At 36.1% G+C, this 27912-nt stretch overlaps 1 protein-coding gene across 5 annotated transcripts in view; it reads right to left on the reverse strand.

Moving 5' to 3' along the window:
• CADPS2 (calcium dependent secretion activator 2) overlaps nucleotides 1–27912 on the reverse strand; it is a 478890-nt gene that overhangs the window by 273825 nt on the left and 177153 nt on the right. For all 5 annotated transcript variants that reach the window (XM_082631735.1, XM_082631734.1, XM_082631733.1 and 2 more), the window contains 3 exons: nucleotides 19709–19789; nucleotides 13310–13546; nucleotides 8393–8514 (listed from right to left, as the gene is read on the reverse strand). In XM_082631735.1, the coding sequence (XP_082487861.1) occupies nucleotides 8393–8514; nucleotides 13310–13546; nucleotides 19709–19789 (440 nt within the window). The remainder of the gene's footprint in view (nucleotides 1–8392; nucleotides 8515–13309; nucleotides 13547–19708; nucleotides 19790–27912) is intronic.

Below are 27912 nucleotides of genomic sequence, written 5' to 3' on the forward strand. Positions count from 1 at the left end.
GCATTTAGCAGGTTCTTTCCTAGAAAGAAGGGCTTCAGGGGAGAGTACTTATGAACTAGAGGAATCATATATCAATTCTATTAAAACTGAACTTGTGCCTGTCTATCCCTTGGCAAGTCATCTTGTTTACGCAGGTGGTCCCCCATCTCAGGGTAGTCAGCATAGCAAGGATGTGGAAGAGATCCTGAATTCCAGCTTCAAGTTACCACAACAAAGCAGAAGAAATGGCCCTTTAAAGTGAATATGTTTTCCAAGGAATTTCTAGAAAAATGGGAGCTTGGGGTGTGAGAATGAGGACTAAACATCGTGTTAATCAGGGTGGTACTGGCTCAAGTGTCATAGCCTGACACCTACTGAGAGACTGTATTTTTTAATACTCTAAATAGTAGAGAAAAAAACTTTAACTATAGACCACCAATGAGCCATATTACTTGTGGCTGGTGTTAGACAGGAACCAGGAGGTATAATATAGAGCCTTTGTCTTTAAGGAGCTTCCAATTTACTTGAGCCATCTGCTAAGAAAGTTAAATTCAAGCAGGAAGAGGATATGTGGGTGATATTATTAAAGCAGTAGCTCAGGGGAAGCAGAAGGAAGGCAGCTACAGGATGCATCGTTCTAGGACGGAAGGGTGTGATGTCAGAAGTTCCGGGCAGCACGAGGTGTGTCTCCAAGGAAGTGCACCAGAGAAAAGATAAATGTGTACATTCCCCATGACAGAAGGCATTTGCTAACCAAGAGAGGACTACAAAGAGCACCTACATAAAAAGACATTTTGCCCCTTCACCTCTTCCCCTCATCCCCACCTCCACCCTACCCAAAACTGATAGAAAGAGCATACGAGCAGGCAAAACAAGAAGCATGTGAGGAACAGAGAGCAGTATCCTTTCCCCTGGGCAGGTTTCTGGGAAAGCTGGGAGGAAGGAAAGGAAAACCCTACCCTTTTGAAATGGGTAGGTTTTGACTTAAAGTGGTCTGAAACTTTAATACCTGAACATGTTACTTAATACCCGAAAATGGGCAGCAAAGCTACGGTTTATGCCAAGATCTCTCCCAAGGGCAGGGGAGGGTGATCCTGGAGCACGTCTGAGAGCAGTACCAGAAGAGAACTTAAGTTTTGTGCTACTTACACTTTGCCAAATGTATCCCGTGCAATAAATTGGCTATACAGATCAAATAAAATAATGATGAAAGCAACTCCAAAACACTGTTCTGGAAAAAAGTCACGGATTATAAGGGGAAGTGATTTACAAGCTGTAAATCCATCCTCGAGATGTTGATAATCATAGTTATATACACTTTCTCCCAAGCTCTCTCACTGCTGTTTTCCATCAGTGCTCTTCAGCAAGCATCTGGAATCTTAATCGATCATATTTTCCCCTCTAATTCAGATGCCACTAATTATGAGGATCCACACGTTAGCTTCCTTTACTTGCAAATAAACTCTCAATGAAGGTACTTTCTGTATTTGGCCAGTGTTTGTCTCTTTAGGCCTCATTTTCTTCTGCACCAGCAGTATGAGTTTTAGAGAGATGTTATTTCTGGTGAATTTATGTAAGAGGAAGGAATCTCATATTTTTAAAGATGGAAATGATAAAAGATGAAACTTGTGTGCTGTTTGAGTGTTTTCCTTTTGATTCATTAAAAACAGGCATACTTTTTGATAGATCATTGTAAAAAGTAGTATATTCTCTCTCTCATCAGCAAGAGTAGCTGGCTAATGAATTACACTTCAAAACTGATTCTGGCATTAGTAAATTAAGATGAAAACTACTATGTTTTGAAAAAGCACGATCACCTTTCTATTGGTTTATTTGAAATCTGTATTTAATCTCCCTTAAACACTTGTCCTAGTAGCTTGTCATTCTGATAAGCTTTCCATTTATAGCGGCAATATTCTTTCAATAGTTTGACAGATTATTACAATTATGGTTCAGAATTTAAAGTTTCCAGAAACGGGTACTGAAGCCTGTGTTTCCCGTCATTTTCATGAGGTAGAAGAATGTTCTCTCCTAAAAACCATAAATATATTTCTCTAATGATGCAACTCATCAGTTTTTCTTACTGCTCCTTGCCTTTCTGTTTTATTACTTTGAAGGGAGGGGTGGGGACAGAGACCAATTAACCTTCAAAGGTCTTTAATAAGACAGCATTATGGATGAACGAGATAGAGAGTATAGCAAAACACAGTGTTGCTTCCCAGGATCTTTTTTTGTGTGGCAAGAACACTTAACATGCGATTTACCCTCTTAAAGAATTTTTAAGAGTGTGATGCAGCATTGTTAACTATAGGTGCGATGCTGCACAGCAGCTCTCTAGAATTTAGTCATCTTGCATAACTGAAACTTTAAGCTCCTCAAATAGCAACTCCCCATTCCCTGCTCCCCCAAGTTCCTGATTTGTTTTTAACAACGAACTTCCTTCCTTCTACTTCCCCAGAACCGAGGTCTATCTTGGCCCTCCATAGGGTATTATTAGCTTTTATGCTTTTAGGCACTCAAAGGATGCTCATCATCTGCAGGGAAAGTGCTTTACGATCACTACGTATCAGGAAATTGCTGATCACTACATGACCATGACAAGTCACTCCCTACCCCTTTCAGCTTCATCTGTCATCTGACTACCCCTCCACTTCCTTTCAGCTGGTATCGTTAAGGGTACAGGCTAAAACTGAAATAATGAAACGTCTGGAAATGGTAGAAAGCTATAAAAGTGGATCAACAATGCTTCCGTACCTCATTTATAGAGAACAAAACTTTCCCTGGTTGACTGAGAGACTATGAAACAATGACTTAAAAATTCATAAGTAATAGAATTTTCTCCACTGAAAATACCATTTGTCTACATTCCTTTCCCTATATTAAAAAATCAAAATTAAAAACAAAACTTTAATAGATGACCTCACTACCACTCTTCACAAATCAAACTTGTCTCTAAACACCACTTTTATTAGATCCCAGGTTCCATATTCTAAGTCATGTACCAACCTCACATGCTGTTTTCCACCTAACTGCTGGCAGGAAATCTGAATTACAAGAATGAAATAGGCAATGGCTAGAAATCTTGATTACATTTTTTGGAAATATGGACTAAATAAGGCATTTTAATTAGTTTCAGACAGAAGAATGAATTGATCTCCAACAAAGCACAAAGTGTTGAAGCAATAAGATTTAGAAAACGTGTCCAAGGCATAATTCACTATGATGATGGAGGAGATGAATCTCTTTCCTGTTGTGCAAGATGAGTTCAAGATAAAAGTAACCACACTGCTGAAAAGCTGCAGTTGGTCAGCATTCAGAAGATACATTTTTAAGGAAATCTGCCCCTGGGATACAACGAAAAACAAAAATCGTTTAATTCTTTTTAAAAGTTAACTCAGTCTTCATGAAGAAACAGGTAAGATATTTTAGCCAAATTTCCTTGTGAAAAGAGTAATCAAAAGCATATTAGAGGCTTAACTGTAATATTTTCTCTCTAACTCACAAGTATTTTAATTCATTTAAATTATCCATGTATATGTTCCCTATTATAGCATCTCTTTATGAATACATTGAGTTTATTAGAAATAAAATGAGACGTATTCTGTGAAAACTTTTACTATTTGTGGAAAAAATTATTGTTAAAATAACTATTTATATAAAAATTAACTCATTTGATTGACCAAATATTTAAGTATCAATTAAATAAAAGACTGTAGAGATTATGCTAAGTGAAAAAAAGCCAGATACAAAAGACTACATTTTGCATATCATTTATATGAAGTGCTCAGAAAAAAAATTACAGAGCTTAGAAGGCATACGAGTGTTTTCCTGGAAGTGAGTAAGATTGCAAATGGGAATGAGGCAACTTTGTGAAATAATGTGTTTTGAAACTGAATTGTGATGATAGTGGCACAAGTGTATAAATTTATTAAAAATCATCTAAATTTCAATAAAAGAATTTTATGCTATATAAACTATACCTCAGTAAAACTTTAAGAAAAGATTCTGTAAAAACATCATGGCATTGAGATTCTAAGGGCATTTGCACTCCAGAGTAGGGTAGTGTTTGTGACCCCCCCCCCCAATTAATATGTTGAGGCCCTAAACCTCAATGCAATGGTATTTGGAGGCAGGGCCTCTGGGAGGTAAGTGGGCTCAGATGAGGTCATAGGAGTGGAGACCCATGAGAATATTGGTGTCCTTATTATGGGATGAAGAGAAATTAGATCTGTCTCTTTACCATGTAAGGTCACAGCAAGAAGGCAGCCATCTGTAGGGCAGGAAGAGGGCTCTCACCAAGAACCCAACCTAGCAGGGCTATTATAGTTCACTATGTAATCAGGATTAGTAACCAGAAAATACCCACAAAGAAAAATCCATCCCCAGATGGTTCTACTGGTAATTCCACCAAACACATAAAAAATAATTAATACCAATTCTTCATATCCTTCCAAAAAGTAGAAGTTTATGAGGCCAATATAAAATCAGACAGATGCCAACAAAAAAAGGATATTATAGACCAATCTCTTTTGAATATAGATTTTAAAAATCCTCCACAAAATACTAGAGAAAATAATCCAGTAACAAAAATAATTATATACATCACGGCCAAGTGGCAATTATGCCAGGAATGCAAGGTTGGTTTAACACCCCCCCCCCACCAAAAGCATATAATGTAATGTACCATATTGATAGAATAAGAGGCAAATACCATACGGTCATCTCAATAGATGCAGAGAAAACATTTGACAAAATCCAACACCCTTTCATGGAAAAAAAAACCCACTCAAACTAGGAATAGAGAGGAATTTCCTCAAACTGATAAGGGGCATCTATGTAAAAGGCACAGCTAACATCACGTTTAATGATGAAAGACTATGCTTTTCCTCTAAAATCAGGAATACAAGGATGTCTTTTCTTGCCACTTCTATTTCACATTGTACTGGAGGTGCTAGTCAGGGCAATTAGGCAAAAAATGAAATAAAAAGCATTCAGATTGGACAGTAAGAAATAAAACGATCACTATTTGCAAATGACATATTATACAGAAAGAAGTCTAAGAAATCCAGTAAAAAAAAAAAAGTACTATTAGAATAAACAAGTTCAGCAAGGGTGCAGCATATGGAATTAATGTACAAAAAATCAACTGTATTTCTATACACTGGCAATGAACAATCCAAAAGTGAATTTAAAAGAAAAATTCCATTAATAATAGCATCAAAAAGAATAAAAATACTAGAAATAAACTTAACCAAAGAAGTAAAAAACATACTTTGAAAACTACAAAACATTGTTGAAAGAAGTTAAAGATTTAGATACATGGAAAGATATCCCACGCTCCTGGGTAGGAAGACTTAATATTGTTAAGTTGGCAACACTCTCCAAACCGACCCCAGATTCAATACAATTCCTATCAGAATCCAAGCTGGTGATATTTACAAAATTTTTGCAGAAATTGACAAAGTGATCCTAAAATTCATATGGAAAACCAGAATAGCCAAAATAATCTTGAAAAAGAACATATTTGGAAGACTCACACACCTGATCTTAAAACTCAACACAAAGCAATGGTAATCAAGATAATGTGGTACTAGCATAAGGACAGACATATAGATATATCAATGAAATGAAACTGACAGTCCATAAATAAACCCATGTATCTATCATCAAATGATTTTCAACAGTGTACCAGGAACATTTAATGGACAAGGAGTAGTTTCTTCAATAAATGGTGTTGGGACAACTGGACTGTCATACACAAAAGAAGGAAGTTTCACCCTACATCATACCACATACAAAAATTAAAATGGGTCAATCACCTAAATGTAAGAGCTGAAATTATGACAGTGTTAGGAGAAAACACGGAGTAAATCTTTGTGACCTTGGATTTGGCACTGGATTCTTAGATATGACACCAAAAGCACAGCAACAAACAAAAACTAGGTAAACTGGACTTACAGTTGTAAAACTTTGTGCTTCAAAAGACAGTATCAATAAAGTGAAAAGATAATATACAGAATGGAAGAAAACATTTGCAAATCATATAAATGATAAGGGTCTAGTATCTAGAATATATAAATAGTTCTTTCAACTTAACAACCAAAAGGCAAACAACTCAAATAAAAAATAGGCAAAAAACTTGAATAGACATTTCTTTCTCTAAAGAAGCTATATGAATGGCTACTACAGCATATGAAAAGATGATCAACATCATTAGCCATTATAGAAGAGCCAATCAAGACCACAAGATACCACTTTACTCTTACTAGGATGGCTATACATTTTTAAAAGTCAAACAACAAGCATTGATGAGAATATGAAGAAATTTAACTCTCATACATTGCTGGTGGGAAAATAAAATGGTGCATTGTGAAAAAGCATTTTGATGGATTATCAAAAAGCAGAACATAGAATGACCATATCATTCAGCAATTTTACTCCTAGCTGTATACCCAAAACAACTGAAAACAGGCGCTCAGATGGGTGTCTGTATACCAGCCTTAACTGCAGCATCATTCACAATAGCCAAAAGGTAGAAACAACCCAAGTCTCATTAGCCTAGATGAATAAACAAAACGTGGTATATACATACAATGGAATATTATTCAGCCATAAAAAGGCATGAAGTCCTGACACATGCCACAAGATGGATGAACCTTGAAAATATGCTAAGTGAAAGAAGCCAGTCACAGAAGAGCACATATTATTGTTATATGTGATTCCTTTTATATGAAATGTCCCAAAAAGGCAAATCCATAGAGACAGAAAGTCAATTAGTAGTTGCTTAGGGCTGAGGTGATTTGAGGCCGATACATAAAAGGTAAAGAGTTTCTCTCTGAGGTGATGACTGTACTGTGTTCTAAAATTGACGATGGCTGCATAACACTGGGAATATACTAAACCAGCTAATTTTTAAAACAGACACCAAACCCCTCCCTTGACTCCATATGCCTTGCTAGAAATGGTCCCAGTTTCTCTGTCTCACATAGCCTCCTCTTGAGAGGTTTTAACCTCTTAAAGAGCTGTTTATCCTCATTATTTTCACTTCACCGTGAATTAGTAAATTCTGACCGAGTACCTACTAGGTGCTAAGATATAAGATCAATAGGACAAGAGCTCTGTCCAAAAGGACAGAGGAAGGGAAACAGTACAAGATACACAGATGAGGAACCCATTAATCTAAACATTATAAAGTGATGAGCCAGAAAATATCCACTTAGCGTTGGGTTGTCTAAAGGAAGGGGTTGTTCTCAGCAAGTGATGTTTCTCAGTACTAAGGATCCAGTTATAAAAAGGTAAGAGGCAGAGCAGCTGCAGGCAGAGGGAAAAGCAAGTGCAATGATGAGAGAAGGCTGATACGAACTTCATGAGGTCCAGGGAGGCAGAATAGTAACTGACCAGGGGAACAGAGAGACAAGGTGAGGTCCCAGAGGTAATGAGAGCCTGGTCAGGGGAGACCTGTAGGGCTCTGTAAGGCAGGGTGAGAAGTTTCAGTTTGCTTCTTCTCAATCCCATAATACTCTGTGCACATCTGTCCTGTTACACTTAATTCTCTGTATACCTCCTTAGACTTTGCCCTAAAGAAAATCAAGGTTTCTCGTTCATCTCTATCTAGCCAGTGCTCAGCCAGAATCTCAGAGGTTGAGGTTTCCTGAATGAAGAATCCACGCATTGACACCGTTATAAGGCAAAAATCCTAAGGCTTGTAAGAAATTCTATATAAAGTTTAAATGGAAGAAAAAATGTTATCGAAAGGCAGTGTGCAAATGAAGGCCAGGTAATTTTCATTTAAATTCCCCTGGCCCACGTGGTTATTTCTACCAGAGACTGTGATGTTTCCCAAGTTTGAATCAGTTAAAAAGAACATCTTCCAAACTTAATTAAACTCACTCCCAGAATCTGAAACATAAAACTGCCAGCAAAGAACAGTTTTAGCATCTCCAGTTACTGCATGGTAGTCATTCACTGGTTCTCTAACTCAAGCCTACTCACTAAAGTATCCCAAGACATTGTCTAACATATCTACCTCAGCACCACCACAGACAGAGCTATAATACACAGAAATGGAAAAGCTATAGATTACATTTCTAGTAATTGAAATAGGATCAAGCACTGCCTTTTAAATAACACATGATAACAACACATGCATTCCTTACAAATGACTTACAAACATTTAATTGCCTAATAATTAGCTTCACATTTGCATGTTGGATTTTCTGTTTGTGCTGCACAGGGATTCTGCATAGCTCTAATTATAGCCTCATTATCCAGGAAGGCACACACTGATTCTAACACAGTTGAGACAAAGCTAGCCAAGTAACAGTTTCAGAGTGTAACACCATACGATTCTTCAAAGAGATAAAGCACATTTCTTCAAGAGGGAAGAAAAAAACATTTTTTTCAACTGGCTTACTGTGGCCTTGAGGCTTCGGCCTGGTCTGTCTGCAGTTTTTCTCCTCCTTCCACTTCCATTGTACAGTAAACAATTCGATTGGGAGCGACTGACTTCAAACCTTGCACTTCCATTATGACAATCTAAGGATAAGAAAAACATTTCACCGATTCGTCAAGCTGACAACACTTAGCAATAGAGACGGCAGTATGAACTACATATGAGTAGGAAGACCAATTGATAAAATTATCTGGCAATACCATGGTATTTTATCTTCTTTATAATCTACCTTCATTCATGGAAGGTAAATAACATTTTGAGAAAGTCTGGTATCTGAAGGCACATCTCCTGCCAGTTATGAAAGATTAAAGTCTCTAAATATGAGCCACAATGAAGTAAGTGAGATATAAACTCAGAGCAGGTCTGAATGAGGCAAAGCAGAATTATTAATGAAATTTCAGTGAATGTGTTAAAAGGATACAGGTTGAATTTCACATAAGGCGACTAGTAGAAACTGTCACCATCACACCAATTCATTGATATCAATACATGACATCAGAAAATTTCTATATTCACTTACTTTATATGACTACTAGCATTTATAAAAGAATTTTCTCCATAGCCACTGTTTACCTTATGAAAATATGGAAAATATAACTTGGCAATGAATATCTTACTATTAACTTGACAAGGAAAACAATTTTCCCCATCCGTTAAAGGTATATACCAATTGGATGCAGTCTACTGGAAAAGGGTGGAAAGACTGATATTACCTTATATATTTGTAACTCCTGGGGGAAAGGGAAACATAGTTTTCAAGTGTGCTTTTTATGTCTGTATAAAAGACTGCCAATCTTAAAATATTGTAACCTAACATTCTTACTGGATGTACACATAAAATATGCCTACTACTAAATATCATTTATAATAGTTTTTTTAAATCAAAACTTGCATCACGAAGTTTCCTAAATTCTCAAAATTAACAAAATATATTCTATGACCTTTTTATACATGCACATGTATTGATCTCCTGTTGTATATGTATAAACAAGATTAATAGCATAATTCATGCCATGTAGCTACCAAAATATCCACTAAAAAGATGTGTCATTTATTGATCTTTTAATACATTATGAAAATCATTACATTCTTCATAGAGTTCTGATATGAAAGTTAAGGCAAGAAGTCTCAAAGGAACAAACCATCTTAAAAGAACTTTTCTTCCTTTCAGTTCTGGTACAACAGCTTTTTTTGTAAATACAAATGCCTATTATTTTTGTTGCATTTTTTCATAAAAACATATGGGAAACTGATCACCAAAAAATACGGGTCAAATTCAGAACCATTTTCCTCCCTCAATCAAGGCTTTTGTCACACTGAAATGCATACCAACATATGAATAAAAATGAAGACAACTGAAAACAGACTATGAGAATTAATAGATAATAGTAACAGTTTTCACAGTTGCTCTAATACTCAAGGAAGTTTAGGTGAAGTACTAAACATGAAACAGAATTGAGTACACAAGATAAATCTAGAAATCTTGATGGCACTGGTTCCTATATGGGAATATGACTGTCCTGCATCTCTTTCTGTAGAGTGTTTAATAGCCAAAGTGCAAGAGAGGAGAAAGGAAGCATCTGCTTGACACTATTTCTGTCACCTCTACTACAAGCTACTATAAACAGGACCTCCTAAAACATACGAGGTGTGAAACAGTTTTCTGTCCCTCAAAACAATGCTCCCATCTGTTCCGGGAATGTTCTATCCTACAGAATTGCCACTTTCAAAAGACGTAACTTCTGTTATGAATCCATACATATAAGTAAATAAAACACAGTTCTACAGATCTGACTTCCAAAAGGAATTTGAAAAGTACAACTAGTCTCAATCATTAATGATAAAGGCAGCTAAGAATTCCATGGACCATCAACTAACCTAAGTTATCTTAGGTAACTGTTTCAACTAATTGCCAGCAAAACTTTATAATGAAACTACAGAAAATAAAACTGATCTGTGTTCTGTCTTTTCTTCCCAGATCTCTGGATAACTGATATAATCAGGATAAAATAGACAAAGTTATTCTAGAAGCATAAAGAAGGGAGGCGTGTACAAAATATGAAACTAGATAACACGCTTCTGAATAATGCATTGTCCGCCCACGGAGTTACATGGCACTCAGGCATGTGCGGGTTGTGGGAAAAGGCAGCTAAGCAGTATGGTGAATAGGGGGACCACACACGTACCTCCAAACACAGAGGAGGTCACAGGGTATGCCGGCCTAAAACACTCAGTGTGAACATCAACTATATTCATGCCACTGACACCATTCCCCTTACAACAGGCTCATAACTTCATGGATGAACGTTTTCCTAACCTTACTTGAATATTAAATTTTAACACACCATTGTTTGGCTTAGTGTTTTGTGAGTTAGCTTGTCTCTTGCTTTATAATTCTCTCTGAAGGCTTCATAAATGAAGAGACATTAAGAGTAATCTTGTGAGGCTAACTGCTGTGTTTTGATACCATCAAAGTTCCTAATTCAATAAACAATTATTGAGTCAACTGTTTTAGGCTGTTGGCACTGTTTTAGACTCCTGGAATAATACCTCAGTAAACAAAAAAGAAAAAAAAAGACTTTAACTTCCTAAAGCTTATATTCTAGTAAAGAAAGCCAGATAATGAATAATAAATATAATAAATAACTGATTTATATGTTAGGTGGTGTGGTGCAAGAAGGGAGGAGTGGGTAGAAATTTTAAAGAAATGATAAAATTTTAGTAGTGTTTCAAATCTGCACTTATTCATTTGGCTCAGACTTCAGTTCCTAGAAAAACTTCTCCACTGGACCAGCTCTAAGCCTGACGGATGAAATGTGAAACCCTTAAAATGGATTAACTGCTTGCCCTTCAGAGTTTTCTTAGGCTGAAATCTGGTGTCTGACAAGCGAGGCCTGGATAATGGGCGAGAGATAATTATTCAGTTTAGCTAGGCTGAGGTCAGAGGCCTTGGGGCTGGAGGAGGTACCTGGTCCATTTCCTCAGGTGTCCCATAGACAAGCACTGTGTAGTCTGCCCTGAAAGAGACTTCATTTTGTTGTGAGACACAACTCTTTAAAATACTGTAGGCAACATGGAACAGATCTGTACTATGCCATGATAGGAAAATATCTGCCTTATATAGACCTAGTAACAGAGGATGTCAAAACGATTGTAAAAATATGGAAGCTTCTCAGAGTGTGGCAAGATGAAGTTTTAACTCATTTCATCCTCCTAACACCCTTGTGTTACTAACTGAACAACCCTGTTTAACATACTGGCAATGAAGCACAGAATAACAATTGATAGTTTCACAGAAAAACTAACTCATGAGCATAATTTTGTTTCAAAAGGGAAAGAGAATTCATAAAAGCTAATTACTTAACAATGGTGTAAGATTTTTAAACAACAGAGAAAAGAGAAAGTGTTTTGAACTGTTTTCAGTTCTGCATGCTTATAGAGATAATGGTAGGTTTAAACCTTACACAAATCATTTGCTTTCCTAATTATTTTTTATTACTAATGAATTTAAATGCCAAACTCTTGTTAGAAAAAGTTAGACTGTAATTAAATAATTGACTTTGTTTTGTACAAAACCTTAAGGAAAAAAGAGTTGGCAGTTTTCATTTTAGTTGGCAGGAAACCTGACGCAGGAATGATTGGGAAATTCTACACCTGAGATACTACGGAGTTTCAAATTAAACATCCTGAGGTTATGAGGTTAAAGAGATTGAGAAGAAACCCAGGAACAAAGCCACTTGGCAAAGTTATTAGCTAATCCCTGAACTGGGTATGGAGTCAGAAGAAAATCTCCTGTTTCTATCCTGACACTGAACTGAATCTATTAACCTACAAAGAAAATGATAGCCTGGAAGGGAAGAAAGAGAGGCAGTTGTCTTATCCTCAAGCTTGAATTTCTCTTAGAGTTGAATAAGTGGAGGAAAGAACAGAAGCAAACATTTGCTTTTTCTGCCATAAACGAAACAAGCCAAGTGTCAGAGGTATCAACAAAAAAACCTAAAGCTGTACCTCCTAAGACTCCATGTATTTTGCTTTGTCAACGAGCAAACTCAAATAGCAGTACTGGGACCTAGCAGAGAGAGTACATAACAATGCAAGAAAGGAGTTACAAGCTTTAATTTTTGAGAGGCTAAAAATTTAAGCTGGACATTGCGAGCATATGTGTGGGTGTTGGGTATAAACCCGTATACATATACATGGATCAGCCCATATACAGAGTTTAGCAGTGAGGAAATGCCATCATGAAAAATATCCACAGGGAGCAGTAGTAGGGGTCAGTGATCAATGTCTTTGGTTTCCCGTGATCTGTATAAAAGGGATGAAACTCTGAAGTCTTGGGGAACACAATTTTAAATGCACAACACTTATTCTCTTTTCTTTTCAATATTTACTGTACCTGTAATGAAACGGCAAATCCTAGAAAGAAGTCTTTACTTCTCATCATCTATAGTACCCAATACTGTACATTACAGCTGGTTTATGCGATTTGATTCTAGAAAGATGATCTCGTAGTTAAAGCAGATTAAAAACAAGAATAACCAAAAGCTTGAAAGGAGTTTCCAAATTACAGAGAATTCAATCATGTGTTTAAATCCTATTTCCACTCAAGCGTGTTTCAGTGCTTACTCTACCAATAAATTTCCACCAGCCTAGGTGGCGCCAAGAACACTTGCCTCAAAACTTGTACTGTTATGTTTAAAGGACAATTTGCGTTAATTTGCATTCACACTCTGATTGTCTAGCAAATGAAGAATAACTTAACGTCTTCAAAATATACTACTTTGCTTTAAATTTGAAATGTTACCACCAAGGTCAGCGGAAATGACCCTGTAGCCTCATTTACACTGCCAGAAGCAAACACGGGATGAAGCCACTTACCTCTAAGGTGAATGACAGCACCACGTCGGACTTTGACAGCTGAATCTCAGTCTCATCTCCTATGTCCAAAAAGGCAGAATTCTGTGAACGTTTTAATTTTTGTAATTTAAATTCTGGACCGCCTTTCGAAACTGGAAGACTCTCCAAATTGGCCATTAGCAAATTCACTGAAGACCGCAACTCTTCTATATACATATTCTCCATCTCCTTTGCTATAAATCTGGGGAATTTTCTTTCCTTGAAAATAATTTTTAAAATAATAATGTTACACAAGTCATATTTCAATTTCATCGTAAAAGATTATATGATGTATATATACTTGACTATCTTAGAAATTGTGATGCTCAATATAATGCATTTACCTGATACTTTAGTCTCTAGGCTTTAAAAGCCTCAGGCTTTGGCAATTTTGATTATATTTAACTGTACCTTATCTACCTTATGGAGGATCATTATCATAAAAAATGAATAACATGATATACATTTTCAGATTAACTTTATTTTTGATATGGTATTTATTTAAGGGAAAAACCAACTCTAAAAAACATACATGCAAAAAGTTTTAGTGTATAGATGAATCTTAATTAGCCACTGATATCTTTGAAATACTTGGAATAACTGGTCTATAAGAAGAACGTTTAGTATATACTGCTCTGACTGTTAAGAAACAAACATTTTAACAGTATCTCTCTTTCATACCACTGATGTGTTAGGCATTCAAATTGAAAAACCTTTACTATTAAATAGAAACATGGCCATACTTCTAAAATAAGTTAACTTTCATGTCACACAAATGTATCAAGCTCCCTTATTGCCATAAATTCAGTTTTTTAGTAAAAGTTTAGAAAAAATTAAGTTTAAAGCCTAAGGTAAATTTATGATAAAAGCTGTACATGAAAAAGTAATAATATCGAATTAGGAGATTCAATTTTCTTCCCAAATTACATGAGTGTTGCCATTCAGTCCTCAGATCTCTGCAATCAGACTTCTGTTTTTTTCACTCAGTTAAAAGGACATTCCAAGTATTGATACTTAGATAGATATTAACAGCTATTGCCAAACTGCCCTTAGAGAAGGTTATACCCATTTACATTCCCACAAACAGCAAGTGAGGTTTCCTCATACTCTTGGCTCTTTCTTTAACCTCTGACAGCCTGGCACTTAGGTCTTCTCTCTGAAAGGTAGAGGGTATACAGCTTTATGATGGGAAATGCGATGTAATGTAATGACAGCGGTATAAAACTGGCTGGGGGATGACAGCCTAAAGCTGCCATCATTCAAATGAATGACTGCCTAATGTTCCAGAAAAATCAATGCCTTTACTACTGTTTCCTTTGGCATCATTCAAACTGTAACCTAAGAAATCCCCATCTCCAGGGTGAATGGAATACATCCACAATGCATTCATCAACCTGCACCTGGTCTGACTCACTTGCACCAGTTTGTTCATGGGCTGGAAAGGAACATCTGGCACCACCTCATGAATCAGTCCCAGAGTCCTGGACCACCTGTTTTTCTTTTCCCCCAATATAACCTTGACATATTTCTTTTAAAACAATTTACATATAATCAATGTTAAAATTGTGTATTTATATCAGAGATTAAATATCTACATCCATAATTAACTTTCCCAAGGAAGATTCTTAAGTATCCTTTTAATAGTCCTCTATAGCTTGAAGCAACATTCCCACACAGTAAGTTTGCATCCTCAGAAAAAACACATAACTACTCAGTTATATACTAACTTGGTTTCCTTTGGGGATGCAGGGAATAATGTTTTGGATAGTTTTTCAATACATGCAAAAGAGGAAAAAGATAAAATAAAGCATAAAAACATTTTTACATTTGTGGACTAATTTTAAAAGCTGTCATAAAAAGCATCCAAAACTCAGATATAAGGCAAAAAGGTGAGGGAACAGGTCCTTCCAACGTCATATGTGAGCAAAGGCCATCCAAGGACCATGTGGGGGAAATGTACCTAGTTCAATTTACTGTTTACATTGATTAAAGATCCTGTTTACAAGTGAAGTCACACGTTACTCTGTAGAATTTTGTTTGGTAAAGATATAAATAATGTGTGTCTGACTAAGATAATCCAATGGTTATAGTTTAAATCCCTGTTGGAAATTAACCACTGTTTTTTTTTAACCACTTTTATATCTAATACTTGAATCTTATTTTAACTTTGCCTAAAAACACCTACTTTTCAAATGCCCTTCAGACTAGTTTTAACATCTAACTAGTGTGCTCATTAATTATACACTGAGTACAATCTTTATTGTTTGTTCATTCTATATTCATGTAACAGTCACATGCCTTTTAGAAATATTTTAGAAATAGAATAGAAAGGAAATAGATAATAATAAATAGATAAATAAATAAATAAATAATAAATAGAAATAAAATAGAAATAAAATATTTTAGAAAATAAAATATTTTAGAAATAAAATATTTTAGAAATATTTTAGCAAAGCAAAAGGCAAATATATCACATGTTTGAAAGTTTGGATGTGCCAGTTATTTTCTCCAAATTTTTAAGGTGTTTTTTAATGGAAAACTTAGCATTAGCACATAAAAAAATAATCTATTCTTACTTAGCTTTCATTAAAAACACTTCAGTCATTATCATTTTTCAAGGAGGAGACTGGTAGGAATCACCCAAATTGACTGTTTCATCAGCATTTTCAAACTTTTCAGGAAATAGACTATACTAGATTTTCTTTTTCTCTCTGGGGAAAAAAAAACCAACAACTCTTTTAAAGCTTTGAGGTTTGTCGATAATATTTCATAAATTTTATTTAGCCGGCTTATGTTGCCTCTTTCTTGGAAACAAAACCAACTGTACAACTAATGTATATATTAAATTTGATCTTTTAAATTAGAACAGCATCGGAAATAGGGTTATTCTGTAGTTTACCTGTGAGTTGTTTCTATAAACCACAGTTTCAACGTTCTAATTTAGTCCTCTGTACAGCTTAGCCCATTAGCAGCCCTAACACACTATATACATTAAAAAAAATTTGCTCCATAAAGTTTCCATTATTCAAATTTAGTCACTGTAAGAGTTCTTAACTTTCCAGTAGATGAAGCATGGACCAGAGTGGTAGGATGCACGTGGTGACAACTGTCAGATCGTGGAAATACTTTGAAGATAGATAGAAATGGATTTCCTGATAAATTTGGCATGAGGAAAAAAGGAGTCAAAGATGATTCCAAGTTTCTGACCCTGATGTACTAGAAAGATAGTACTGCCAAGAACTGGCCTACCCTGACCACTTGACTGGAAATTTTCAACACTCTCCTTCCCTCCCACATTCCTGATTCCACCTTCTCTGCTTTATTTTCTAAGTAGCAAATGATCACCTTCCATAATTCAGTTACATAGCAAGTTTATTGCTTACTGTAAGTCTCTCCCAAATAAAATGTAAGCTCCCTGAGGGCATGGCAGGAATATTTTTGTCTTGTTTTATCCTAAGAGAACTACATTTGTCTGGATGTATCCCAAGTGCCTAAAATAGTGCCTGGTTATCTTAATAGGTGTTCAAGAAATATTTATTCATTGAATTTATGAATAGCAAAATTCAGGCTCCAAAAGGTTAAATAAGTTGCCTATATCGAGGAAACAGCAATCATGGATCTGGCCCACAGGTCTTTCTGGCCCAGTCAACCCATATTTTTTTCTACTACTACTTCCTAATTATGCCTTGGCTAAAATATTAAAGTCAATATTTACATCCCTTGAAACAGACTTCTGCCCTGTGGTTTCAGTGTTATTATACTGTGTTGTGAAGTGTGACAGGTGTTACTAATAGTTGACTGCAAACTATAAACTATGAATAAACCACACTTCTGGATTTATGAGATTGAAGAGGTATCAGGGCTTAAGAGAGCAAACCTAAGCTCTGGAGTCCAAAGACCAGCATTTGAGGTCTTTTGATTTGTTAAGTAATCTTCCCTAAACCTGTCTCCTTGTCTATAAAATAAATTCATTATATCATCTTCCCTTGCGGGTTCACAGGATTATTGTAGAGATCTAAGACAACAAGGTCAGTAAATTATAATTAGCCTTATATTTTATGAAGGTGGCTTAAATTTGGTGAAACTGAAGTAGAAGGCAATTAAACATGCTCTATCTGCTATGTCAATATATTTACTGAAAGGCACTGTATTTTGGGGTGCTTTTTTTGCTGTTGTTGTTGTTCCAATCCCATCAGCTTCAATTCCTTCCTTCTCCACGCTTTTTTTTTCCCACCCACACACACCCACCCACACACACACACACACACTGTATTTTATTTTCACAAGAGATAAACAGACTGACACCAAGCATTGTAAATGGATGACCACAACAAAAGCAACAACGATTGCAATTACCAAACACGAAACACACTCACGCTATGTCATAATATTGACATTCAGTCCAGTAACGCTCCACTGTAACAGCTCCTTCACTTTGCAGTGAAAACTGATTTGTATATTTTTTGCCTCTGAGTCCTTGTGGGATTTTTTTTTTATTCAAACAGAAAGTCACAAAAATTATAATCATCCTCATCAGTTCACTCAGTCCCATGTAATTAATTTTTTTTTCATCTTGATCTTTTGTTAGCACTTTCATGAGTTCATCAGTTTTCCATTAGAGTTCTGAAAATGCTTATTCATTCAGTTCAGCAGTATAGTCAGTTCCCAGACACCTGTCTCCACGCTTCTTCTACTTTATCAGTACTTCTGATGAAATCATCAAGGTCCCCGCAAAGATAAGCTGCTGTATGTGCATCACTGACCCTGCTCCTCTCACTCCGTCCAGAGGTTACACACACACCACACGTCCTCCTCCACAGACATGAGCTCAGGGACACACCCAAGGCTTTCCATCTTGTTAGAAATTCATCTAAACTATCACATATTCAGCCAGGCCCTTGAAGAAGTTCAACTTATGACAGTGTGTACAGCTCAGGTACAATCTAAATACAAGTAGGCAACTTAGAAATGCTGATCACAGGTCCAGAGTCCTGCCCACAGTGCCGGGCACATCTCTCTGGATTCTCTCTTAGCCTCAGGGCTTCAAGAAAAGCAGTGCCTTTCCAGACACAGACAGCTTCCAACTCAGGTTAGGATTCTGGGGAATGCATTTCTCTCTCTAAAGCTTCCAAAAGCCTCAAGCTAATACTTGATTCCTAGCCTATGAATTCCACATCTGAATCTCTAGAATGATGTAGTACCTCTCCAGAGGGTGGTAACAAGGTGTGTTGTCTTTTCATCCTCTGCCCTTGGCTTGGTTCTCACAACTTACGGTCATCTCTGTTACCCAATTTCTCTCAATTTTCTATGTATTTCTATTTATCTCCATTTCTCAACACCTTTGCTACTTTTAAATTTAATACACATTTAGATAAACACAGTACTAGTCTTAAAACTTACATATTCATAAATACATTTTTCTTTGAAAAACACAAAACTTCAATAGTCAAATGCAGTATGGGATATATCTCCTTAAAGTGCTGGAAAAGTTCACTATCTTGATTTGGAAGGTGGTTAATACAGGGCGTATACACATTCATCAAGCTGTAAACTTAAGACCTGTGCACTTTGCTATATACATGTTATGCCTAAAGTTTTTAAAATGAAGAAAAATCCCCAACAGAGAGGATTCTTCAGAGAGACAGGGACAGAGACGGACACAGAGGGAGGGAAGGAGAGACTATCAAATACTCAAATTTTTCATTTAGCAAAAGGAAAAAAATCTTATTCTCAGATCAACAGCATTATAACCTCAAGTCTATTTTAAGAGACTAAAATTTTATTTTTACCACTGAGGTAAATTAATACTAGAGAATGATTTAGACAGAGTCCTCAGAATTAAAAAGAAACTCGTGGCTTTTGTTTGAAATCTATTTCTGTTCACACAATGATTGTATAAATAAAAGTAAATAAAATATTGTATTCAATATGCCCTATGAGACTCTGTACTAGAAACTTCAAATTATATTTTTCATCCATTCAAATATTAGTTGACACCACTGTGTGCCAAGCACTGTGCTAGATACTTCGGAATATATTGTATGATTTTGCAGGCAGGATGGTTTTCTCTCTGATTATATTATGCTTAGTGCAATACTAAAATTCTTCTAAGTCTGGCAGTTTGAGAAATTCAGGCATTGCTTTCAGAATAATCTACAAAAGTTATCACTGAATTTAAACATCTTATATAAGGATGGATATGTAAAGTATATAATATGCTCCATTTTAGATAATATGCATTCAAGTACCTGGGCTTAAGAGGTATGCATGGAGATGAGAAAATAAAATTATTCTGGCTTTATCTATACAAAACTCTTTCAGCTCACAGAAATCTAAGTACAGAAAGAAATGTGGTACAGTATATCAAAGTTAACAATTTACCTTTGCCATTTTCTCTGCCAATTGCAAACGACCATCAAGTTCCCTTCTGATCTGGGCTGCTTGTTCATCTGCATTATCCAACTTAAAAATAAAACAGAAATCACACATACATGATTACTTAATGGCAGTGACCTACAGATTAAAGCAAAGACAAAATGACTCCGAAAAAACTTTATAAATTCTCTCAACTACCTACTGAGAACACAGAAAGTTGTTTAATTAGATTGATAGTCTACTTAAATTTCTTGGGCACTTTTCATTGTGGTTTGCTCACAAAAGAGGTAATAAATCTCTAAGGTTAATAGCTCAGCTTACCAAAAAATCTAATTATAATAATTCTTTGCCCAACCTCTCCACAACAGAGTTAAACCAAGAAGTCCTTGTTTCCTTGAGGATGCATTAAGCTGTCATTAAGTTTATTCAGGCCATCCTTCTGCCTTCATTAAGGTCAGTCCTAAATAGTTCAAAATAGATAAATCTCTTGTTTTGTTCTTTCAAATTCCCAGAATGCATTTCTGGATAGTGAGATACTAAGTAATGATTCACTTTTTTCCTTGATCTTTCAAAAAATATTTCCTTCATTTTATAAGTTTTTATTCCTGCGAAACTATCAAGGCACTATTTGATTGACTGCTATAACTTTTATCATTTAAGTCTTCATATGCCCTTCATTCTAGTACCAACAGGCTCATACTGCCAAGAAATCCTTTCACAGGCCGGCACCATGTTAGAATTCCATTCTCTTGTTCTAAATTTGATTGAAAGCTTAGCATGCTATCCTCATTTTTAAAGATATTTCCATCTACATGGAATATTACTTTAACTTCTCCAATGACATAATCCTTAACTTTTTCTATAACCTCTTTTAACTTTTCCTCATGATTCCTTCTATCTCCCTGTATTAGTTCATTAAGACCTCTTAAATTGAGGCAGTCCTATGGGCCATGCACAGTGTGGGCTGCACTGGGTGGGTTACAGATGTGAACAAGGCCAATGTTTCTCTTTAATTCCTTCCCCTCTCCCACTTCCCTCATTAAGAAGCCTAGACCACACAATACAACCATACTTTAGTAAAAGTCCATCTAAAAATTGGATTAGTACTGAGTACAACATTAAACACCCAGGAGAATACAGATTAACTTGTCCATTTGCTGAAGAACTACAAATTTACCATGTTACATTAAAAAAAACAGCCTTAATAAGAAAAATTCTGAAAAAAGGTGAGTAGGAGCAAAGCAGGTCAGTAGGATGGTGGTGTCAGAATGTATACGAAGGGTCAAGAAGAAGGGTAGATGCTCCAGTAAGAGGGCACCAAATGTCTGGAGGTGAGAGCAGACAGTGGTTTGGGGAATGGAATGGGGGGAGAGGGGGGAGAAGGGAAGGTTCATGAGAGATGGGGCTGGAGAGAGAGGTGAGACTACCTTATAAGCCTACTCTTCACAGGCGAATTAGGGAGTTTGGAATTGGTTCCTATAGCACTGGGATTTCACCAAGAGGTTTTAAGCAGGACTTAGGAAAGGTCACTGTGTCTGTCTCCATCACAAACAGGTTAAGAGGGACATAAGGAAGTCTACCTATCCCTCTATATCAATCCATCTATCTGTTTGTTTAACAGATCTAAGGTCACCTTTCCAAAAAATATGTTCCCAAGTTTATTTAAAAGAATCAAGTTTATTTAAAAACAAGTTTTTAAATAGGCAAGATTTTCTTAAACTAAATCCTTGATGTAAAGGAGTTGCTATGTCATCTCAAAAAAAATACACTTTTTATTTTAATTGATTCATATTCAAAATCAAACAGAAACAAGTCTCTCTCTTCACTGCGTCTGAAGTCAAAATGACTTACATCTAAAAACTAACAAACTTATTAAGGAAAAAAATAGCTGATAAATGCCTATTCCAGGTAACTGAAATCAAGGTCCTAAAAACAAAAATTATGTGTAAGAACACTAACTACAATACCTCAAATACAGTAAACGTAATATGGGATATCTTCTCATTTTGCTTAAATGCTGATAAATATTTTTCCACAAAAAATAAAAATAAAATGGTTACTTGCAGTGAAGAGTTACAGTTCCACCAAGAAATAGCATTTAACATCTTAAAACCTTAAAAATCCTCCTTTATATTTCACCACAAAATATTATTTAACATCTTTAACTATTTGTATCTTCATATTAACAGTTCTTATTTAACTTTAAATGAGTCACTTCTGCAGTCTGCAAGTGTTTTCTACTACTTCTAAAAAATATTAAAAAATATTAATGCCTTAACTGCATTTGTCTGAAAAAATACAAAGAAAAGCAGAGCATTACTGCACTAAACTGTCTGTTAACAGCAATCAGAGACTGAAATGTGACTGATGACTACTGTGTCATTTTTGTGAAACTAGAAAAGCATACTCCCAAACATGTTTACAGAAAAAAGAGGAAAAGCTAATGTAATAAAGACAACCAATAAAACTTTTTATTGGTTGTCTTTGTTTTATGTAATGCTAGACAGAATTCAAGGAGGTAAATCAGCTGGTTAACTATAAAGTAAGAATTTTAGTTTGCCATTCCAAGTGCCATATGTTTTGTTTTCTTTTGAGGATTACCAAACTCAAACACAGTTTAAAGTTTATATAATTTTTATGAATGTTTTTTTAAACATCTTTATTGGAGTATAATTGCTTTAAAATGGTGTGTTAGTTTCTGCTTTATAACAAAGTGAATCAGCTATACATATACATATATCCCCATATCTCCTCCCTCTTGCGTCTCCCTCCCTCCCACCCTCCCTATCCCACCCCTCTAGGTGGTCACAAAGCACCGAGCTGATCTCCCTGTGCTATGCGGCTGATTCCCACTAGCTATCTATTTTACGTTTGGCAGTGTATATATGTCCATGCCACTCTCTCACTTTATCCCAGCTTAGCCTTCCCCCACACCATATCCTCAATTCCATTCTCTAGTAGGTCTGTGTCTTGATTCCCATCTTGCCCCTAGGTTCTTCATGATTTTTTTTTTAAGATTCCATATATATGTGTTAGCATATGGTATTTGTCTTTCTCTTTCTGACTTACTTCACTTTGTATGACAGATTCTGGGTCCACCAACCTCACTACAAATAACTCAATTTTGTTTCTTTTTATGGCCGAGTAATATTCCATTGTATATATGTGCCACATCTTCTTTATCCATTCATCTGTCGATGGACACTTAGGTTGCTTCCATGTCCTGGCTATTGTAAATAGAGCTGCAATGAACATTTTGGTACATGACTCTTTTTGAATTACGGTTTTCTCAGGGTATATGCCCAGTAGTGGGATTGCTGGGTTGTATGGTAGCTCTATTTTTAGTTTTTTAAGGAACCTCCATACTGTTCTCCATAGTGGCTGTATCAATTTACATTCCCACCAACAGTGCAAGAGTGTTCCCTTTTCTCCACACCCTCTCCAGCATTTACTGTTTCTAGATTTTTTGATGATGGCCATTGTGACTGATGTGAGGTGATACCTCATTGTAGTTTTGATTTGCATTTCTCTAATGATTAATGATGTTGAGCATTCTTTCATGTGTTTGTTGGCAATCTGCATATCTTCTCTGGAAAAATGTCTATTTAGGTCTTCTGCCCATTTTTGGATTGGGTTGTTTTTTTTGATATTGAGCTGCATGAGCTGCTTGTAAATTTTAGAGATTAATCCTTTGTCAGTTGCAAATATTTTCTCCCATTCTGAGGGTTGTCTTTTGGTCTTGTTTATGGTTTCCTTTGCTGTGCAAAAGCTTTGAAGTTTCATTAGGTCCCATTTGTTTAGTTTTTGTTTTAATTCCATTTCTCTAGGAGGTGGGTCAAAAAGGATCTTGCTGTGATTTATGTCAGAGTGTTCTGCCTATGTTTTCCTCTAAGAGTTTGATAGTGTCTGGCCTTACATTTAGGTCTTTAATCCATTTTGAGTTTATTTTTGTGTATGGTGTTAGGGAGTGTTCTAATTTCATTCTTTTACATGTAGCTGTCAAGTTTTCCCAGCACCACTTATTGAAGGGGCTGTCTTTTCTCCACTGCATATTCTTGCCTCCTTTATCAAAGATAAGGTGACCATATGTGCGTGGGTTTATCTCTGGGCTTTCTATCCTGTTCCATTGATCTATCTTTCTGTTTTTGTGCCTGTACCATACCATGTCTTCATTACTGTAGCTTTGTAGTATAGTGTGAAGTCAGGGAGCCTGATTCCTCCAGCTCCGTTTTTCTTTCTCAAGATTGCTTTGGCTATTCGGGGTCTTTTGTGTTTCCATAAAAATTGTGAAATTTTTTGTTCTAGTTCTGTGAAAAATGCCAGTGGTAGTTTGATAGGGATTGCATTGAATCTGTAGATTGCTTTGGGTAGTACAGTCATTTTCACAATGTTGATTCTTCTGATCCATGAACATGGTATATCTCTCCCTCTGTTTGTATCACCTTTAATTTCTTTCATCAGTGTCTTATAGTTTTCTGCATACAGATCTTTAGGCTCCTTAGGTAGGTTTATTCCTAGATACTTTATTCTTTTTGTTGCAATGGGAAATGGAAGTGTTTTCTTAATTTCACTTTCAGATTTTTCATCATTAGTGTATAGGTAGGCAAGAGATTTCTGTGCATTAATTTTGTATCCTGCTACTTTACCAAATTCACTGATTAGCTCTAGTAGTTTTCTGGTAGCATATTTAGGATTATGAATGCTTTCTTAAAGGTCGACTTCTCAGTTGAGATAACTGCAGTTTCACATGCAGTTGTAAGAAATAATTGAGAGATATCCATTGTACACCGCCCAGTTTCCCTCAATGGTAACGTCTTACAAAACTATACCATCATGTACAACCAGAATACTGATTGATACAGTCATCCATCCTATTCCAATTCCCTTAGTTTTATGCACACTCATTTGTATGGATTTCTATACAATTTATTATCTGTCTAGGTTCACTCAGGCACCACAGTCAAGACACCGAACAGTTTTAACACCATATGTTGCCCTTTTATCACCACACCCACTTCCTCCACCCAATCCCCAGCTGGTTAGTTTTATACAATGTACCTCATTTTCAGAATGTTTAAAAATAAATTTAATAAGGCAAATAGATTTTAATTTCCATTATTAAATTGGAGATGTGCTCCCATGCACGAGAGATTAATATTTATAAACACTGGATTGGGGCCACAGACCTCCTTAATCTACACGTTCACTGCCTAGGTGATTTCCTCGAAGCCCATGGCCATAAACAGCATCTATTCACTGATAACCCCCAAGTATGTATTTATAGCTCCAAACTCTCACCAGAGGGCCAGTCTGTTATTTTCAACTGCCTACCTACCATTTCAACCTGCATGAAGACAAGGCACATTGCATTTAACATGCCCCAAATGGAATTTTGATTTCCATCTCCCCACCATAATCATTCCTTCCGTGAGTAATGCCATGTCATATAAATGGCACACCTATTTACCGTTTGTTCAAGCCCAAAGCCTAGGTCTCATCTTTGACCTCTTTCTTTCACAGCCCACAACCAAACCAATTAGAGTTATGTAGTGAAACCCGGAATCACATAGTTGAAGGCAGACCAAATCCAGGTACTCTGAGTCCTTGGCCAAGACTCTTTTTTTGCGTGGTGTAGTGTCTCTCTAGCCACTTGAAGTGCATTTCACTTTGCCAATACAGTTGTATATATCATTATGGTGAAAATAATCTTTTGTTTCCTGAAAACTTGGTTTTGCACACTATCCCCTCTCCTCCTTCCCCTCAAAACAAAAAAAAAAAAAAAAGGAGAAGAAAGCCCATATGGATAGTTTAATAGATGTGGGACATCAGACTTTAAAATGTTGATGACGTATCCATTACTAGTGCCTGATTTGGGCTGTGAGATAAAGACAATGGGGATAATTTGGGGACCGTGGAGTTGGTGGTAGAGGCCAGAGACAAGTCCTCACTCCACAAGGATATCTTTTAATTTCATTTTCTTTTAAATTCCTGATTACAACACTTTATATGACAATAGATTACTTATATCTCACAGATATCCTTTCCTGGCACAGAATATTTTCCAGGTCTTTCAAAGAGGGGTCATTCAACCCTGACCATAACAGATGCCCAAACGTATCTTTATTCTCTTCAATGCCTTGTGTATCTATTATACAGAACATTTTATCACTTTAATTATCAAAATATTTCAATGTCTTGACAAATATTCAATATTTTTATTTTCCTCCTGTTCATTACACAGGGATTGCTGTTTCCAAATTCAGAATTCTCTTGGCTGTGAAGTTCTTAACCTGGACCTTCAGGAGTCTGAACCATTCAAGTTGGGAGCAACATTTGGAGAGATATGCACTTTTCTCCTTGAGGAATTGTCTGAATTTCATAGCTTACCCAAAGGGGTGGTTAACTCAAAAGAGGTAAAGAACCATGGCTCTAGGAGAATCTTCTTTATAGAAGTCTCTATTCATTTCTTCTAGAAGAGGCTGTCTGGCTTTTCAAACATAAGAAATGGAAAATGGCCACCACAGGCCTACACATCATCAACCTTACCCTTTGGAAGATTTGTTAAATTCTTCATAAAAGGACACTAAGACATAGGCTCTGAGCAATGTTAACTGAATGGCCCACAATTACTTTACTAACTCTATGTTTTTTCTACACCTACTGTACAGCAAGCACTACTGAAAGTTCTTCTGTAGCTGCAGAAGTAGTGGCCTTCCAGGAGTTCACATTTCATACAGAAAACAGTAAAAACAGTATTTAAAACAGAACAGAATTGCCACCAGAAAGCTACTGATCAAGGAGTGTGGGAAATCAGTGATGGAAGAGATGTTTTTCCTGGTTGATAATATCAGGATGAATTTGCTAAAATGGAAATATTAAAAATTGGACTTTGAGGAATAGAGAAAATACTGATCCGATGCCGCATCTATTAGTCTTGACTTGCAAATCTCCAACCGTGGGCTCTCTGGGCCCCAGTCCTCTCAAGTTCCGTGGACACAGTTCTGAGAAGAGAAGGTCTCAGAAATCAACAAAACTCCCTTTGCAGAAGTCCTTGGGAAGACCCAAAGACTTCATTGGTGGCCAACTATCTTACAGGTAAGAAAATTTTAAACAGCATAAGAACAACCTTACCAAGCTTTACCCAACAGCTTCATTTTATAGCATCTGATATCATTCTTCTAATGCTGTAAAGACTACAAACATCAAATACTCAAATTCATCAAATTTGCTCATATCTTCAAGAAAAAAAAAGTCTTCTAAAAAGCACTTTTCATAGCACTGTTTAGCATCATTGCCCTCTATGATTAATCTATTTTCTAGAACCAGGATAACTGTCTTCACATTAATATTGTCAATCACTAAAAATGGGGATTAATAGCTGTGTTTTTCCATAATGATGCCTTTGTTTGCGCTAACTGTAGTCAATTGTGCCCTTCTCCCACTGAAAAAAAATTTAGTTGTTTTCTGAGTCCCCAGTCCAATAATGGCATATCTCTTTTCAAACAAATTATATTCTGTTACTTTCTTATAACATTCAGCTTTATCTTTTAGTATGAAATATACAAGTAGACTAGGATTTGCACTGTTACATAAATAGTGTTTTCCCTGAGATTAATTCATTTGCTGGTTACTCTGTTTATATCATCTATAAATCTGGTGATCTAGAGATAATACATCATGAGAAGGAATTTGCACAAACCTAACCCCAATTCCAAAAGAACACTCCACCCAACATTATAATTTTCTCATAGCCCAGTGTTTGACTTATTTGACAGTGCCAAATATGCATGGATTTTGCAACATAGCCTAAAAACCCTGATCAAAAGCTGTATTAAGTATTAGCAAATTCATTTACTTCATCAATAAATTTGTTAATTTTCTACCATCACTTGAATCACTTATCGTGAAGACAGAGTACAACTCTACCCTACTGATTGTTCCTGCTCTGTTTTCTGTGACTAGCCCCCTCATTCTCTCAGCCCATAAGCACACACAGTTGGTCCTTAGCTGTTCTAGACAGAGTGTCTGCTGTTGTATATGATATCATAACATAACTCAGCACATAGCTCTGGCCTCTGTCCTGAGTCCCAGTTCTCTATCTCCAGTTGAAGGCAAGGTCTTTCCTTTCAGGCATCCAACAATGGCCTCAGCTAAGACTGAAGTGTCCTTCTTTACAATCCACCCTTCTTCATGGCTGCCCTATTTCTACA

The sequence above is a fragment of the Mesoplodon mirus genome (assembly GCF_964341445.2).
Source record: "Mesoplodon mirus genome assembly, chromosome: 9".
NCBI classification, from domain to species: domain Eukaryota; kingdom Metazoa; phylum Chordata; class Mammalia; order Artiodactyla; family Ziphiidae; genus Mesoplodon; species Mesoplodon mirus.